The sequence below is a fragment of the Lynx rufus genome, unplaced genomic scaffold (genome assembly GCF_022079265.1).
Source record: "Lynx rufus isolate CCGP_SWC_20201006 ecotype Redwood Valley unplaced genomic scaffold, mLynRuf1.p SCAF_2, whole genome shotgun sequence".
NCBI lineage: Eukaryota > Metazoa > Chordata > Mammalia > Carnivora > Felidae > Lynx > Lynx rufus.
This window is the reverse complement of record NW_025814834.1, coordinates 188710034-188725140: the sequence shown is the minus strand read 5'-3', so window position 1 is coordinate 188725140 and position 15107 is coordinate 188710034. Positions and strand designations below refer to the sequence as shown.

General features: G+C 44.9%; 1 protein-coding gene across 1 annotated transcript in view; it reads left to right on the top strand.

Moving 5' to 3' along the window:
• Positions 1-15107, top strand: part of CFAP57 (cilia and flagella associated protein 57) — a 69846-nt gene that overhangs the window by 54309 nt on the left and 430 nt on the right. The window contains exon 21 of the mRNA XM_047085240.1: positions 5407-5539. Coding sequence (XP_046941196.1) covers positions 5407-5539 — 133 coding nt within the window. The remainder of the gene's footprint in view (positions 1-5406; positions 5540-15107) is intronic.

The following is a 15107-nucleotide window of genomic DNA, read 5'->3' as shown; positions in this document are numbered from 1 at the left end:
AGGAAGGAAGGAAGGAAGGAAGGAAGGAAGGAAAGAAAAGAAAGAAAGAAAGAAAGAAAGAAAGAAAGAAAGAAAGAAAGGGAGGGAGACAGACTTTCAAAGCTACTCTTTTTACTTACAAAAATTGTTTTCTTCTTTGATCTTAAGTTGAAGGTGAGGGTCCAGGCCAGGACCAGGCAAGGTGTCAGGGCAAGAGAAACAAGAATGGACACTGTCTAAACCCGGTTCATCCTGCCTCAACCACTCTTACTGGGAGACTTTGGGGGAATTCCTTCACTTCTCCAGGAACCTCCTTTCCTGTCTATAAAATGGGGAAGAAAGTACCAGCCTCAGCGAGTTACTGCAAGGATTGAATGAGAGAACTAATGTAAAGCATTAGGCACTGGCCTGGTATGGAATAGGTGCTCCAAAATGCTATCTCCCTTCCTGTCCTCCAACCTAAAGACCTACTGAAGAACCAAGGCAGAAATCAGTGGGAGAGCCTGGAAGGCCATCACAGCTTGGACCAGGCAGGTGGCCTGGGGACCTGATGCCTTGCTCTGTGTTGGTAAGGACCTGTATCCGCAGGTACCAAGGCCCTGGGGCTTCAGTCCAAAGAGGTCAAGGAAGGCCAAGGCAGATACTCATTAGAAAACACAGAAAATGAGGTCACTGTCTCATTTATATGTTCATACAGGAGTGCAGGGCCTCTCCACTTGTTCTCCAGCATGCTTGCCGATAAGAAAATAAGAGTTGCTTTGAATACAAACAACTGGGACACACATTCATTCAGGACACAATATTGAGGGCTTCTCACGTGCCACACTCTGTGCCGGCCATGGAAGATTCCAAGATGAATGGGGTAGTACGCCTGCCCTCAGCAGTTCGTGGTAGGAAACTGAAACCAGATACAGATAAGCACTGCTAGTATGGTATATCCAGTGCTGTGTGCCCCTCATAGAGGCAGGCTTCAATTAGGGGAAGAGGCATTTGAGCTGTGCCTTGAGCAGGAAGTAGAAGCAGCAGGGAGCAAGTGGGGGGAAGAGGCTTCCAGGCAGAGAGGACACCTGAGAACAGACAGAGAAGAGTGAGGCCTGTGGGGTGTCTGGGGACCCGGGCGTCCAGACCCTCCTTTATTGCAGAGCACCGGGGCAAGAAGAAAAAGCCCACTGGAGAGTGAGTAGCTTAGGGTCCCCAGAGAGGGCTTTCCTTGCCACACCAAGAAGCAGCAAGTTTGTCTTAGAAGCAGTTGCCACCCAAGGTTGAAGCAGGTAGCGGGGTAGGCAGGGTGGACAGGCTGCTGGCACAAGGCAGGAGGCAGGGCACCCCATTTGGAGATGACTGTCTGTTCAGCGGAGATGAGAAGACCTCAGAAGGGGTAAGTTGTGATATCAAAGAACAACTCAGAGTAGAAGTGGGATGTGAGAGGAAGACTGAAAGAGGAGCAGAGAGATGCCTCATCTGGGCGGTTAGGCAGATGTCCGCCTCACCAACTGTGGGTTCCGGAAGGACACCACTGACGCAGGGCTTCCGAGGCCACGGAGCACATCTGTTGCGTGCTTCTTCCACACAGGCAGGCCCTGCCAACATAGGTAAGGCCAGTAGGGGGTGCTATAGGTATTCCCTTCCTTCTCCTTTCTGGGCCGAAGGCTCCATCAGGGTCAGTTCCTGCCAGGGCTCTCTGTGTAGCTCCTTTGTTTAGAAGGTTGTCTATAGAAATGGACTTAGCATTCCCTAGCCAGTCACTCTTACAGACCCCAAGACCTGGCATGTGATGGACCCCAGGTCACATTTTTCCCGCAGCAGAGGAGCTGGGTGGGGGGCTGGAGGGTTGGAGGGGCTTTTGTAGGTGGTCCTGACCAAGGAGGGATCAGGAACAGAAGACTCAGCAAACCTGTTGCGTCCACATTTTAAACTCACACAGCTACCCAAGGCATATACAGTGGACCTCAATGTGACCTCTGGACTCTCCAGAACACAGACCATCCCAGAAAGCACTTTAGGGAGCCCAACCTGTACTTTTTGGGGGCTCCCATGGTCGTCATCCGACGTGAGGTGTTGGAATGGGGTGACGTCCGTGACAGGTGGAAAGGAGAGTCCGGGAGACAACACTTGTAGAGGAGCAAGCACTCAGAGGCAGACACGACCAGATTCAAATCCCAGCTCTACTACCACTGAAGCACTGCCTCGGCCTCAGTTTCCTCATTAGGGAAATGAGTCTAATAACACCTTCTTCGTAAGGTTGTCCTGGGGATTAGATGAGTTATTGCATGCAAAATGTTTGCCGTGGTGCAGGGATCCGATCACCTCTTGAAGTTATGATTACTCTTGTTACCAGCAGCAGCAGCATCCAGCATTTACTGCCTCGAATCCTGCTTGCTCCCTCTTGGTTCCAGGCCTGAAACAGTCTTCTCTCTCTCCCCCACCTCCCCAGGAAGTCCTTCTCCCACTGGGTGTGCGCCCCTCTTCAGACTCTCATGGCCTCTCTAAGCATTGCATCCAAGCTGGACCTCCTTTGCCCGGCACAGTGACCAGTGCATAGTAGGCTTTCAGAGTCAGTGAATGAATGAACGAGTGAAAACAATGAGTGAACAGAATGGGGAACCGGGCTGCATTAATTCATGGGTCTCGATCACACTCTAGTGGGAACTGGGTCTTATCCTAAAGGCCCATTAGGGTGGCAGGCATCATGGAGGCAGTGGGTTAGAAACAGGCATTCACACCAAAAAGTCCTGGGAGCCAAGTCCCAAGCAGGACTGTCAAGGATGGGGGCGGGGCGGGGGGGGGGGGAGACACTAGGGCAAGGGCTCCATTTGGGGCCATTATGGTAATAGAGGGGAGAGATGCTGAGAGCTGGGTTACAAATGGACAGCAAGAAAGGTGAACACGAGATCCAGTTCAGACACAGAATTGACAGGACTTAGTGATAAAATGGATGAATATGATGCAGAAGTACCTCAAGACCTGGCCAGAGAGGACTGGACAAATGGTACCTTCCGTCTCTAATCTTCAATCTGATTACTGTTACTTTACCGAATGAGGCAAGAGAAGGGAAAGCTAAGTGATGCCCATGAAGTAGGGGAGTGGACAGAGCCCCGAGCCAGAGGAAGTTTGCCTGAGTTCCCTGCGGGCCCTCCTGTGTCTCCCGTCTGTCTCTTCTCCCCTACGCAACCTTTACCCCCTGGTTTGTAATTTCCTTGTTAGTAAGAATCTCATCTTATTCGGCTTGATATTGCTGCATTAGTTATTCATTTGCTATCTGTTCCACAAATATTTATTGAGCGCCTCTTATGTGCAAGGTAGGGTCCAAGGTCTTGGAACCAAATACATACATATTTAATCGATCACGTCATGACAGAAAGTCAGCACAGAGAGGTTTCAGGGGAGGAAACTGGCAGAGAGTTTTGCTGGAGAGCATCTGGAAAGGAAGTGTGGGAGATTCATCACTAAAGCCTGGGTTGGTTAAAATAGTAAAAGATCAGATGGAGAAATCTGCTGACTTTATAGAAAAAAAGGCACAAAGCCCAGCCTGAAAACGAGGGATCAGCAATAATTGGGCATCTCATCCAAGAGGGAGAGAATTTTTTTTTTTTTTAACGAGGAATACTGAAATTAAATGATATACTGAAAATCTGAAGGTATATCTGACATGCTCAGATAAAGGGGCTCTGGAGGGAAAGAATATGTTAGGGTCTCCCCAGTTCAGGCCCTGCTCCCACTTGGGCTCCACAGGCATATCCCCATAACAGAAAAGTGGTTGTCATGGCTCACAGACAATAGTGCTTGGGGTCACCCTGTTTTCTGGGCTGACTCCATGCTTGCCGCTATGGAGACAGTGTCCGAAGTGGTGGTTGTTCCTGGCACAGGTCCGTTTTATGTGGCCTGCATTGGCCTTTTTTGGCATTCCAACCCTCAGTGGCCTTGCTACCCATGGATTGCCTGGCCCTCAGGCCAGCCGCAGCCTCTCTTAGGAGCTGGCTCAAAACTTAGAATCTCAGGATCAGCCCCAAGCCTACCGAGTCAGAAGCCACATTTAACAGGATCCTTAAGTGATTCGTTTGCACTGTCACATGAGAGGCACTGCTGAAGACAAGCCGAGCAAAGAGTACTCTAAAAGCAAAGTAGCCAGTCCCTCTCTGGGCCCATGATGACCAGGACATCTCCATGGAGCCGCCCCGATGCCCTCAGGCTGAGTGTGAAAAAGAAGGCAGATTTGAGGTGTGAGAAGGAAAGAGAGAAGAGACTGCTTGGTCCCAGGTGCAGAGCCCTCACCACAGGCCCCCAGCAGGTTCCACATCCTCACTCCTCTGCACCCGCCTCTCGCTTTGTGTCCGGGATACAGAACAACCACAGGTCCCCCCACACCAGCCGTGTCCTACTTCTGTGCCTTTCTCTTGCTGCTCCAGTTGTGTGCGACCCCTTCTACCCTCTCCTTGGTAGCTCCTTCAAGCCTCAGCCCAGGGGTCAATTCCTAGGACTCTGCCCTGGTCATTCGGGCAGAGCTCTGTGCCCCACCCCTCCATTGCATCAAGGTGGCCGCCACGCTCAATTACGCCTAGCTCCCCCGCTAAGCCCTAAGCTCCTCAAGAGCAGAGGCCAGGTCTTAACTTTCTGTATACCTCAGATCAGCACAGTGCAGCATAGTAAGTACTCAGTAAATATTGGATGGATGGATGGATATTTGTCAAACACAAGAGAAGTGAACTATCAATGGATATAGCAAATGTTAGTTATTCATTTGCTTTTCTGTGCTCCTCAGTAAACAGTATGCTGCTGAAGGCAAAAACCATTTCTTATTTCTATCTTCATCCCAGGGCCATAGCAAATACCATATAAATTTAGGTTCAACAGGGGTGCCTGGGTGGCCCAGTCAGTTAAGCGGCTGGCTCTTGGTTTTGGCTCAGGTCATGATCTCACAGTTTCGTGGGTTCAAGCCCCGCATCAGGCTCCGCACGGACACTGCAGAGCCTGTTGGGATTCTCTGTCTCCCTCTCTCTGCCCCTCCCTCACTCACACTGTGTTTGTCTCTCTCTCTCTCTCAAAAACAAAACAAAACAAAAAAAAAACTTAAAAAAAAAGTGTAGATTCAACAAATGAATGGGGAAAGATGAATAAAGGATAGCACAGTATTTTAAGAGCTCAGAGTTCTGGAGCCAGACTGTCCGAGTCAGAATCCTGGCTCTGCCACCTGCTCTCTATGTAATTTGGGCACATTACATAACCTCTCTATGCCTCAGTTTCCTCTTCTATAAAATTGTGATTATAATAGAATCTCTTCATAGGGTTATTATGATACTTCAATGCATTTAAATTCATATGAAGTGCTTAGAAAAGCATCGTTGATGCTGGAAAGGGTCTAGATGCAGGCCCTGGGCCCATTCATCACTCATCCATCCATACTCACTCTCTCTTCTTTCTTTTCTACAGGAAAATGTCTCCCTGATCAAGGAAATCAATGAGCTCCGTAGGGAGCTGAAGTTCACCCGCTCCCAAGTCTATGACCTTGAAGCAGCTTTGAAACTGACCAAGAAAATCCGACCACAAGATGTTCCAGAGACAGGTAACGTCACCAGTGGCCAAGGGAGATGAACTTGGGGATCAAGGGACCAATGGCAGCCACAAGCAGATCTCCGTTTGGCTTCCACAGCTGCCTGTCCCCAGTGTCCTCCTGTATCAGGTCACATCTACCCCATGGCCTACTGGGAACCTCTCTATGCCGCACACCTGCTGTCCAAAAGATCTTTGAGGCCCTTGCCACATTCAAACATGTGCACAACCAAAATCCTTGGGGTTAGTTCTGGTTTTAGAATTCAGAATCTTTCCAATTTTAGAAAGAGCTTACTATCTACTGCATATTATATAACATCCCTAGAGGAGTCTGAGGCAGGTCCCTGAAATCAAACACATTCGTATTTCTGTAGTGAAACATGAATATTCACACTGAACTTCATAAATTTTAAAATGTTCTACATATTTAGAGCTTTTGGCGCTTGAGAATTGCAGATAAGGGATTGTGGACCTGTACAGTTAAAATAAAGACAAGAAGAAATATTAGAAACTACTTAAATGGAAAGAGGAAAGAATGACATTAGAAATGTTAAATGAGTTAATTACTGCAATCATATCCTAAAGTTCCTCTGAATTTCTGACAGCTGAGGCAAAAAGAGAAAGAAATATGAGCATTTACGTAGTCCTCATTTATGGCAAAAGAAGGTTTTTGGCTTTTTTCCTAGGGAAGACAAACCTTACATTTTGTAAGAAACTTATCACATGGATCCTTATAAAACGGATGTTGAATAACACAATGGACAGCCTTTAACTGTAGGTCTTCAGACAATAAAAAATCATTCTTCACAGGGCGCCTGGGTGGCTCAGTCAGTGGGACATCTGATGTTGGCTCAGGTCACGATCTCACAGTTCACGAGTTCAAGCCCCGCATCAGATTCTGTGCTGACAGCTCAGAGCCTGGAGCCTGCTTCGGATTCTGTGTCTCCCTCTCTCTCTGACCCTCCCCCCACTCATGCTCTGTCTGTCTGTCTCTCTCTCTCTCTCTCTCTCTCTCAAAAATAACAAACATAAAATTTTTTTTAAATCATTCTTCAGGTATGCATTTCTTATCTGGACAGTTGATAAAAACCAAGAGTATAAGGCATTTCTATGGAAAATTAAGTCAATGCAGTTCAAGTATATTGTTTTCTGGTGGCTTACACTCAGGAATAGAGCTTAGAAACCTAAGCTCAGTGAATGGACACCTCCCATGGCTGTGGACTGAGTCTCTCCAATGTCAGTCACCTCGTGTACTGTGGCCACCTAAGAGGTTATCGTTGGGAGAAGGTGACTAAAGGACATGCAAGAACCCTCTGTACCATTTTTATAATTTCTTGGCAGTCTTAAACTATCACAAAATTATACATATAATTGTGTTGTCTCATCTGCCCTTTTTGTTAGAGCCAAGGAGATAGTTGAGACAAGAGTAAACTCTCTGAGTAGTACCTGAAGTGGCAATATCAGGTCTAAAAAACTGACATGACAGCACAGTATGTGTTACAAAGTCTAAGATACTTCTTAGAGATGAGACCATCTTCCGTCAAAGGTGAAGCATAAATGTGCCTGTGAACAACTGCAGAGCTTCTCTTTTTTTAATTAAAAAAATTTTTTTTCATGTTCATTTATTTTTGAGAGAGAGACAGAGACAGAGCGTGAGCAGAGGAGGGGCAGAGAGAGAGGGAGACACGAAACGCAAAGCAGGCTCCAGGCTCCGAGCTGTCAGCACAGAGCCCGACATGGGGCTTGAACCCGTGAACCGTGAGGTCATGACCTGAGCAGAAGTCAGACGCTCAACTGACTGAGCCACCCAGGCGCCCCTGTGAAGCTTCTCTTTAAAAAATATTTCAAATATGCCCAAGCATCCTAGCAAACAATCAACTGGGACCTCCTCAGGATACTGTCTGATATAGCCAAGTCTTATTACTATTGTGGAAATTTTCAGACGTATGCAAAAAAAATGAGAGACAAGCCTAATGAATTCCCATGACTCCATTCCCTGACTTCAACAAGTATCAGCTCCTGCCACTCTGGCTTCATCGGGATCCATAGTTCCCAGTTACTGCTATTTCCTCTCACATCACCTTGGATTATTCTGAAACAAACCCAACATCATATCATCTGTGTGATACAGTTTCACTCAAGGAAGATTTCATTTGTAACAGTTGAAGACAAGTATTACCAACTGTCTGCTTTGATCATGAAGAACCTGTCTGACTTCTAATTTTGAACATGGGCCTCCAAGACAAGTCAGCTCAAGATATGCATGCTCAAGTGTTTAAGACTGACCAATTCAGTTAGTTTTTAAGAACTCTTTATCTGAACAGGACACGTTGCCATCCCCAAACCACTTTTTTAGCTTTAGCAGCATTTATACTAAGTTTTCATTCACATAACAATGAACTAGCAGGTCTAATAGAGAAACCTGCATGCTTTTCAATTACTAAAACCACATAATTAGAACTTCTAAATAAAGATGGCTCATTAGAAACCTACTAACATGGCATAAGTAAGCCACAAGATCAAAGAAAACACAAAAGGAAAGAGATACAAAATTTTGAAAGCTGGAAAACAGATAGATGAGTGGTAACTGACTTCATAGACTCCTAAGCCAGAAGTGGGGAACCTAAAAGAAACGTAATGTACATCACAGAACCCCACGAAGGCTCAGGAATTAGCAGAAGCAGATATCTCAGGAAATGGGGGTAAAGGTATGACTGAAGAGGAGGGAGTCTTTAAGAAGCTGTTAGATCTACCTGGTATCCAATACAGTGGCTAAAAAATAGATGGATCAGGTCCATCATCATTAAGTTCTTAAAGACCAAAGAACAGAAGAAAAAATCCTTCAAACTTCTAAAGAGGATAGAGGGAGGTTTCGTGCAAAAGATAAAAAATTCCAGTTGCAGGATACAAAATCAGTACACAAAAATCAGTTGCATTTTTATACACTAACAGTGAGCAATCCAAGAAGGAAATTAAGAAAACAGTTGCATTTATATTAACATCAAAGAGCATAAAATACTCAGGAATAAACTTAACCAAGCAGGCAAAAGATCTGTTCACTGAAAACTGCAAAACATTGCTGAAAAAATTAAGTTACCAGTAAATGGAAAAACACCTCCTGTTTGGAAGATTCAGTAATGCTAAGCTGTCAATACTACCCAAAGCAATCTACTGATAGTACAATCGCTGTCTCAATGATATTTCTTTGCAGAAATAGAAAATCCATTCTAAAATTCATATGGAATCTCAAGGTATCCCAAACAGCCAAAACCATTTTGGAAAAGAAGAGCAAAATTGGAGGTCTCACACCTCCTGATTTCAAAACTTACTGAAAACTATAGTAGTCAAAACAGTGTGGTACTGGCATAAAGACAGACTTACAGACCAATGGAATAGAGTAGAGAGCCCAGAAATAAACCCTCACATAGATGGTCAAATTATTTTCATCAGGCGTGCCAAGACCACTCATGGGGAAAGGACAATTTTTTCAGCAAATGGTGCTGGGAAAACAGGATACCCACGTGCAAAAAAAAAAAAAAAAAAAAAAAAAAGGAAGTTGGACCCTTACTTTATATCATATACAAAAATTAACTCAAAGTGGACCAAAGACCTAAATGTAAGAGCTAAAACTATAAAATTCATAGAAGAAATGTAGGAGAAAAGCTTTATGACATTGGATCTGGCAATGACTTCTTAAATATGACATCAAAAGCACAGGCAACAAAAGGAAAAATAAATACATTGGACTACATCAAAATTTAAAACTTTCATGCATCAAAGAACACTATCAGCAAGAGTGAAAAAGCAATCCACACAATGGGAGAAAAATACTTGCAAGTCATATATCTGATAAAGGACTGATACCTAGAATAAATAAAGAACTCCTACAACTGAATAATAACCACAAAAAACTTTTTTTAACAAGCAAAAGACTTGAATAGATATTTACCCAAAGAAAATACATAAATGTCTAATAAGCATATGAAACGATGCTCAACATTACAAATCATTAGAAATATGCAAATTGAAACCACAATGAGATGCTACTTCAGGTCCATTATGATGCTTACTATCAAACAACAAGTGTTGGTGAGGATGTTGAGAGGGAAAGGAAGGAAGGGAGGGAGGGAAAAAGGAAGAAATGGATTCAAATCAATATAGAATGAATTGGGAAACTATAGGCTAACTAGAGGGGGAAACCTACCGCACAGAGGGAGATATATGAGATTAGTATCTGTCAGTCTTAGCTCTAGATGAAGGAAAGGAAAAACAAGAGAAAAGATCTCACCCTGAGAACTCCTAAACAAAAGCCCAAACTCAAGCAGATTTAAGTCCAGAATTTATACATAATTTACAAGGTTGCTCAAAGCAACCTTGGCTGAAAGTTTAGTTTAACTGGTAGTGTCCCCAGGCCCCAAGCAGAAGCAAATGCAAATTTTCTATGCAAGAATACATTTTAAACCTAGTTGCCAAAGAATTCCCATAGATAACATTCTAAGGAACATGAACTCACAATCAAAAATCACTAAATACATGAAGAAATAAATCACCATGAGTGAAAAAGTATCAAACAGAATAAAATCAACAAAGATATTTAAGGATATTTAACATGTTTAAAGAAATAAAAGAAATTTGAAAATAAGACAAACTAAGAGTCTCCCAAAATTGGCTAGGTAGATTTGAAAAAAGAACCAAAAATACTCCTAGAAATAAAAACTGCAGGTTGTAATTAGACTCAGTGTTCAGACTGAACAATAGGTTAGATATATCTGAAAGGAGACTTTGTGAACTAAAGGAATGAAAAAATGACCCAAATTGCAGCCCAGAGGGACAAAAGGTATAGTTGGGATGGGATAACCCAACTCACGTCTAACTGAAGTGTGAGAAAGGGAGAATGGGGAAAGGCAACAACATGATAAAAGCTGGAGGCTTTTCAGAATTGATGAGAGATGCCAATCATCAGGTCCAGGAAGCCCAATGGAGCTGAAGCACTATAAATAAAAAGAAATCTGTATCTGAACTATAGAAAACCGAAGACAGAGATATTAAAAGCAGTGAGAGAACAGATTGCATATAAAGACTAACAATTCAATTGATGCGTGACTTCCCAGCAGCAACAATGTAAACCCTGTAGACGTTGTGAAATAGTGTCTTCAAAGTGCTAATAGGTAATAACTGCCCCCTAGAGTTATATAACCAGTGAAACAGAAGGAAAAAAAATTTTCCAACAAACAAAAACTGAGAGAATTTGTCACCAACGAAACCTCATTAAAGGAACTTTTAAAGAATATATATCAGGAAAAAAATTACTCCAGAGGGAAGTCTGAATCCAAGAAGAAACGATGGGTGAAGAAAAGGTAAATATGTACAATCTAAACAACTGTGTAAAACAATATGAGCAATGTCCAAATTATGAATTGAAATACCAAGATAGAACTAAAATACTGAGCATTTAACAAGGGGGCCCGGAGCTAAAGCATTCTAAGTCTTGCATTGTTTTGCAAGAAGGTAAAGATACTGAGTTACTTTGGACCCTTTGAAGTTGAATGTGCTTGTTAAACTTTTTAGGATAACTATTGAAAAAGAAAGAGTGTGTATATCTTCCAAACCAGTAAAGGGGGGGGGGGTGGAACTAAATTTTGAAAAGACAAAAAAGGAAAGGAAAAAGTGACACAAACGTAAAATGCATAGAAATGAGTAGAAATGAATGCAAATGTATTAGTAATCACGTTCTTATTTTTCCATCATTTAAAATCAGAACTTGATCTCCCAAAGGAAGCTTGTGGGCAGGATGCAGAGAGGAGACTGTCCAGCTCTGGTAGATGGCAGGGTCAGAGCAGAGCACAGACCAAGGGGATTTGGGGGGATATGAGGAGCGAGGTGGGGGCGGGGTCCATGAGGAGAGAGCTAATGAGGCACAGCCATGGAGGAGGACAGGAGGGTTTACACACCACAGCACATGGAAGGACCATCCAAGGAGGACCCTGTAAGACTGAACCGAATCTGATGAGCAGGCAGGTCATTATCAAAGGGATGGGAGAGAATTGGGGCAGTGAAGAGAAGAGACAGGAAAAGCCCAGCCCATGCCCTCAAGATGCTCACAGACCAAGGAAGGAGACAGGGGCCAAAGCCCCACATTGAGCCCACTGAACCATTTTCCATGTGAACTGGTCTCAAGAGGCAGAGCTGCACCCCTGGGAACATTCATGGGACAGTGTCACCCAGATCGGGCATGTTTCTGGAGACAACTGCGTCTGGCAGCCAGCCACCAGCCAGCAGCTATGTCAACCCCGAGCTGTCCTGTACATGTGCAGTACATCCCAGTGTCCAACCTCTGAGGTCCATTGACCTCACCCAGTGACTGCCCAGCCTAGAGGACCTCAAAGCTACCATCTGCATCAAGATCCTTAGAACACCTGGAGAAGCACTGGGGCAAAGAGAGGATGGTGTGGCGAGTGGCAGGGCAGAGTAAGGAAAATGCAAAGTGCTGGCATATTTCCGGGTTCTGTCTGGTGTGTGTCTTCAGAACCGTGGCCTCATGAACACAGGTCTCCCTGGGCAATAAGATGGTAACTGAGTAAGTAGCTGGGCCTAAAGGCCAATGGGAAGGGCATAGAGCTTAGTCCAAAGACTATGCTGGTAACCAGGTTAGAGGGAGCAGGTGGAGAGGGAAACAGAAACTAGGCAGAGGCAAGTGACACAGACAGATGGGCTTGAAGGCCTGGGTGTGCTATACCTTCCCAGGGATGCTGCTCTCTCAGGGCTAGTCCACAGCTTGACTGACAGGATGGTGATCAGGGTCAACCAGTAGCAACAAGAGGATGAAGGTCAAGAGCTAGAAAAAGAAGAAATAGTAAAAGATCAAGAGCCTGGGAATTGCCAAAAGAAGAAGAGTCAAGGAGCAAAGGCAAAAAGAGAAGGGCCTAGACTTCTCTTAGGAAGAGTGGGATGCGTGGAGCACTCTGAACGCCGGCCCCATCATCAGACCACATAGAAGTAAGGCGAGGCTGGCCACTGGCCATTGCTGACAGCTTTCTTCTTGAAATGCCCTCTTCCTTGGCTCCCAACAGGTGTCCTTTTCTAGTGTTAACTCCTGGTGTGCAGGGAAGAGGTTGGCAGTGGATAGGAAAGAGACCCCTCTTCTGCTGAGAGAAGCTTGATGGTGGTCAGGGAGCTGGAGACACAGACCGTCAGTGAAGTCGGTGGCAATGTCATCTGTTAAGAGTGGAGAGGACAGGGGCGCTGGGGTGGCTCAGTTGGTTAAGCGTCCAACTCTCAGTTTCAGCTCAGGTCATGATCTCATGGTTTCATGAATTCAAACCACACGTCAGGCTCTGTGCCAACAACATGGAACCTGCTTGGGATTCTCCCTTCTCTCTCTTTCTCTCTCTCTCTCTCTCTCTCTCTCTCTCTCTCTCTGCTCCTCTCCACTCATGCTCTGTCTCTCTCAAAATAAATAAACTCAAAAAAAAAAAAAAAGTGGAGGAGAGGATGGATTTGGCAATAATTTCTGGGATGTGACACCAATGCACAGACAACAAAGGACAAAAATAGACTACATAAAAATTGAAAACTCACATGCATCAAACTGTAGGATGGGAGAGAATATTTGCAAATCATATATGTGATAAGGAGTTAATGACCAGAATTTGTAACAACTTCCCACAACTCAACAGTCACAACAACAAAACAACCAGATTAAAAACTGGGCAAAAGACTTGAATAGACATTTCTCCAAAGAAGATACACAAACGGTCAGCAAGCACATGAAAAGATGCTCAACTTCACTAATCGTCAGAGAAATGAGATCAAAACCACAATGAGATACCACCTCACAACATTAGGATGACTGCTCTCAAAACAAAGAGAAAAGTGTCGGCAAGCATCTGGAGGAACTGGAACCGTAGTGCACTGTTGGTGGGGACATAAAATGGTGCAGCCACACTGTATGGCACTTCCTCAAGAAATTGAAAGTAGAATTACCACAGGATCCAGAAATTCCACTTCTAGGCACGTACCCAAAATAACTGAGGGTAGGGTCTCAAAGAGATACTTGTACACCCATGTCCATAGCAACATTATTCACAGTAGCCAAAAGGCGGGAGCAACCCAACACCCATCACCGGATGAATGGATAAACAAAATATGATGTATACATGCAAACAAATATTACTCAGCCTTAAAGTGGAAGGATCGGACACATGCTGCAACGTAGTTGGACCTGGAGGACATCATGCTAAGTGAAATAAGCCAGACCCGAAAAAGACAAATACCGTGTGATTCTGCTTATCTGAGGTTCCCAGGGCATTCGAAGTCTTAGAGACGGAAAGCAGAATGCTGGCATAAGTGTTCTTGCAAGAGTTCTGCAGATTGATTGTACAACAATGTAAATTGTACTTAACACGGCTAAACTCTATACTTGAGAATGGTAAGATGGTACTCTTAACGATAGAGAACTAAGTGAGTGTTGATGGAGGGAGGCGGATGGGGGATGGGCTAGGTGGGTGTTGGGTATTGAAAAGGGCACTTGTGATGAGCACTGCATGTCGTATGTAAGCGATGAATCACTGAATTCTCCTGAAACTAGCATTGCACTCTATGTTAACTAAAATTTTAATTGATTAATTAATTAATTAATTAGAATGGTAAGATGATAAATTTTAAGTTACATTTGACCATAATTTTCTTTAAAGAGTGAGGACAAGGAATTAAGAGACCAAAGTTCAAAAGCCCAGGGTGGCAGGTGGGTTGGGGCGGTGGGAGGGAGGGGTCACTGAGAGTTTGCTGACTATGGACAGGAAGTCCATCTGGGGTTGGAAACCGAGAATTTGAATCTCATATGTTACTTTTTTCAGTAGCACGCAACAGGCCAGGTGTTAATGGAGACAATGGATGGTTGAGCCATCTCGGGTTTGGGCTGTGCAGGGCGTATGGGGCAGAAGGACAAGGCATCTCGAATATCGAGGCTGCTGTCAAGAAAATGGCAGAAGAAACCCACAGTGGGTCTAACTGGATAGAAAAGGGAGTGGATCTAAAAGGAACCCATTTGGTAGGTCAAAAATGGAGCTGTCCAGGAAGAAGACATCGACATTCAGTCAGAGAGCAGGTATCTTAAGGAGAAGGCTGTCAGAGGGGTGGTAATGGTTGATGGGCTACTAGAGTAGAGACGTCAAAGTGCGGGGTCCTGGGCGTGATGAAGGAGGGGAAGCACAGAATGGGTGTTGACGTGGCGTGGAGGCCAGAGGACACAAATGCTGAGATTCAGCCTGTGGGGGCCAGGGAACGGGACGAGCCACGGACCCTTGCGGACGTCAGCATCACATAAGATGATGGCAGCACCTGAGACAGGAGGATGGGGGTGGGGAGTCCTCAAGGAGCAGGAGTGGGTGGCCAGCCCAAGAGGTGCCAAGAGTCTGGCTCCTGGCACAGGAGTTTTATGTGAGGAGGAGGACTGGGGGCTTGGAAGCCAACCTAGGTCAGCAAGAGAGCACCACCCTGCTTGGGGAGTGGGGAACAGGGGAATGAGCGGGGGCCACTGGAGGGGCTCAGGAGCCAGACTGGGCTGAGGTGTTGCCCAGCAT